General features: G+C 34.5%; 1 protein-coding gene across 1 annotated transcript in view; it reads right to left on the bottom strand.

The window, feature by feature from the left end:
• Nucleotides 1-496: 496 nt before the first annotated feature.
• LOC106478468 (glypican-6-like) overlaps nt 497-3,670 on the bottom strand; it is a 44,337-nt gene continuing 41,163 nt past the window's right edge. Inside the window, exon 9 of the mRNA XM_013939013.2 lies at nt 497-2,258. Within this exon, the coding sequence (XP_013794467.1) occupies nt 1,939-2,258 (320 nt within the window). The 3' untranslated portion in view covers nt 497-1,938. The remainder of the gene's footprint in view (nt 2,259-3,670) is intronic.

Raw genomic sequence — 3,670 nt, forward strand, 5'->3', positions numbered from 1 at the left:
GTTATGTTATCGATTCGAAATAAGGTTGTAGTTATGTAATGTGAAGTTCCCCCTTATTAAATATTCGTTTTCGACGTAAAATATAATGATATTTCTAATGATTACATAAAAACATGCCACTTATAACTATGTACTTTTATGTTAAATATGTTAGCATCATTGGCAACGAACACAAACATATATATATATACATACACATAAATAAAATGTAGAATATATATACGAGCTGCTGTTATACATCATAATAGTTTAAATGTGAAACTCGGATTGTACTAGTTAAACAACGTAATATATATATATATATATATACTTTCTTTTTATATACAAACAAACAAATCAAAACTTTCTTACAGAAAGTTCGCATGGGTTAAATTCTGATCCAAATGAAGTTAGATGTTAATTTTCTTTGTTTGTTTGTTGTGAATCATAAAGCTACACTATGGCCTATCTATGCTATGCCCACCGTGAATATCGAAACCCGATTTTTAACGTTATAAGACAAACAATTTAGAGAACTATTTGAAATAATATTACTTAATAACAAGATTTAAAAAGAAAAATGTACTTGTTCGTTTAGTTCGGGTTTAATTCTCTATAAGAAATATTTTGATGTTTAAACTATCAATCTTAGTTCATTTTACAGTTTTGTGTGGTCTGTATATCCTAAAGAACCGTTAATGGCCGATTGTTTGTTTGTTTTGGCACAAAGCAACACAATAGGCTATCTGCGCTCTGACTAACACGGAGATTCAAGCGGATTTTAGCGTTGCGAATTTGTAGACCTACCGCTTACCGACTGACAAGCGGATTTTAGCGTTGTGAATTTGTAGACGTACCGCTTACCCACTGACAAGCGGATTTTAGCGTTGTGGATTTGTAGACGTACCGCTTACCCGCTGAGTGGATACTGAGTGATCGATAGGAACTAAATAGATTTTTTCTTAGACGTATAAGTAATTTACTGCTCATAAGAAAATTTTTATATTATGTGAGCTTCACGAGAACAGAATGAAATGATATGAGAGTAAAATCATCACGAGATATGATAAATCAAAAATGAAAATCCTATTAAACACAAAATCTTAGAGCTACTTTTACGTTAGACCTATTTTAATTTCAAAAAGTTGAGTCTCGACTACTAAATACCTCAAATATGTATCAATGTAATGATGAATGTTTATTTTTTTTAGCGTCACTTAAATATAGTAAATAATGATTTGTAAATGAATTATAATTAACAGTAACACTGTTGGATTCTGGAGCGTGGCCCAGCGGTTAGTGTGCCATTCTGTAGATCCGTGGTTTGCGCCCCGTTACCGCCGGAACAAAACAATTTATGCTCCGTACTTTATGGCCGTTGGTACGTTATTAGAGTGACAGTCAAATCCCACTATTCGATTAGAGTATCCCACGGGCTGATGCAAGGTGGTGTTGAGTAACTGCCTTTTCCTCTAGTCCTCACATCTCAAAACTAAATACGATTAGCACAGATTGCCCTCTGGTAGCCTTGCGCGAAAGTCAACGAAACAACAATCAATCAAATGTCTTAAATGGGGCAAAACTTTACATTACTGCCCATCTGTATGTTTTTTAAAGGCTATTAAGCAAGTTTCCTGTTTTGTATCCTACCTTTTTGTTAGTGATCTATAAAATGTTTCTGTCCTTTAACTGTTACTTTAACATCTGATACTTACCACAGGTAATTATGAAAGATCAGAACACCATTGTGATTAATTTGTGACATCTAATGGCATATAAAAAAAAACTTAAGATTCACTGTAGAATGCATCTGAATTTCTTCATATAAACATTCACTACTCATTCCTAAAAGGAATATCTCTCACTGTCATAAAAAAGATGAAGAAACGACAAAATTATTTTATTTGTCAGTTTTTATACTTTCTAGAGACCCTCATTACCGAGGCAGTTTTATAATCTTTACCACAAAGTGGTAATACCGTACACTATAAGTTTGGCAATAAGTACCACAATTAAACTATGTGAAACTTTAGAAGCTGTTGATGGCAACTTCGTGGGTTCCTGTGGTCTTTGAGTGACGGGAAGGTCTTTGGGTGTGGACGAACTGAAATATATATCCCCGAACTCTTCTTCATTTTCTTTTGGAGTGTACCAAACGTCTCCACTACCACTACCGCTACCGCTACCACTGGCACTACTCTCTAATTCTTCATCTGGGGTGTACCAAAAGTCTCCACTACCACTATCGCTACCGCTACCACTACCACTGGCAATACTCTCTGGTATTTAAAATAAAACAGAAAATATTAATTACACCATCCTTTCTTTATTAAACATCGAACTAATTATAGCAGAACTACAGAGAAATATTCTGTTAAATATACTTCTTGGCTTGCGAAATTACTCCAAACTAGTTGGGATTAAGGTCGTAACGCATAATACATTCACACAAACAGATTGAAAACGTTTTGAAAGTAAAGAAATATACTTCTCACACAACAATAAAGAGAATTATAAGACTACGACCATATATTATCTAATATTTTGTGTGTCCTTTTTTCTTTCAAAACCACATGGGTGCGTTGTGGACGACTTTTCTGCAATCCCTATAAAAAAAATCTTCCAAAATATGACTCCAAGCATAAAGAAATACATTCCAAAGTTCATCTTTAGAAGTTGATTGCTATTTATTCTTTTCTCTGTCCAGCTGATCCCATACCGATTAACTAATATTGGGATCTAGACATTTTGGAGGTCCATTGATTTTTAACAAGATCTTCCACTTGAATTACTAATATGCATCTCTAAATTTGAATGGACACATCTTCATGTTCCATAATTGGCTTTAAGCACATATCCTTGTATTCTTCTCCAGCTCTTCTCCTACAAACTGTATTCTTTTCAACCCAAAGACTTCAAATTTAGACTCGTTGGTCCAAAGGACTTGCTTCATTGATTCAGGGTCTATTTTTTATGCTCGTTGGTATATTTGAATCTCTTTGCTTTATTGTATTTTATATGAGACAGGTTTCTTAACAGCCACTCGTCCTTTCAAACGTTCCTCACAAGAATCCTCATACAGTGGAAGAATGGGCTTATAACCCTCATGCTTCTATAGTTCCTGTGTTAACTCCTGGTTAGATTTTTTCTTTTGTCCTCTAAGAAAGTAATCCTCAGTGCTGTTCATCTTCTTTAGAGTCTTTTGGATGGACCACATCTTTCCTTGTCTGTTATTAAACCAGTCTGTTTGTATTACTTGATCATTTCTTTGAATGCATGCAGAGAAAAGCAGTTTTGTGACCAATATACTGCTGGCTATACATTTTCTTATATTGAAATAAAATTCTAAGTCGATCCTCTGTTGCAATTTTAAACATTTCAATGTATTCAATGTATAACTCTTCTGCACAGAAAAATGTGAAGTCATTAACACATTCGCTGCCATGTGCCCCACCGGTGGGTCACAGACAATTATGTTTCAAAACCAAATTTATCTTGTGGCATACGAGTTTGGGACTGCTCCTCGGCACTTCTTGAATGGTACTAGGGTAGGAATTATTAATACTACTGGTGACAGCGAGCATGTTAATACTTTTAATGGCTGGAGACGGCTTGAATGGGTAATGATGAAAAACTTTAATATAACAGCAAATGTACAACGTTTCGACAAGGTTTTGTCATCATCAGGTAC

This window comes from Limulus polyphemus, unplaced genomic scaffold (assembly GCF_000517525.1).
Source record: "Limulus polyphemus unplaced genomic scaffold, Limulus_polyphemus-2.1.2 Scaffold214, whole genome shotgun sequence".
Lineage (NCBI taxonomy): Eukaryota > Metazoa > Arthropoda > Merostomata > Xiphosura > Limulidae > Limulus > Limulus polyphemus.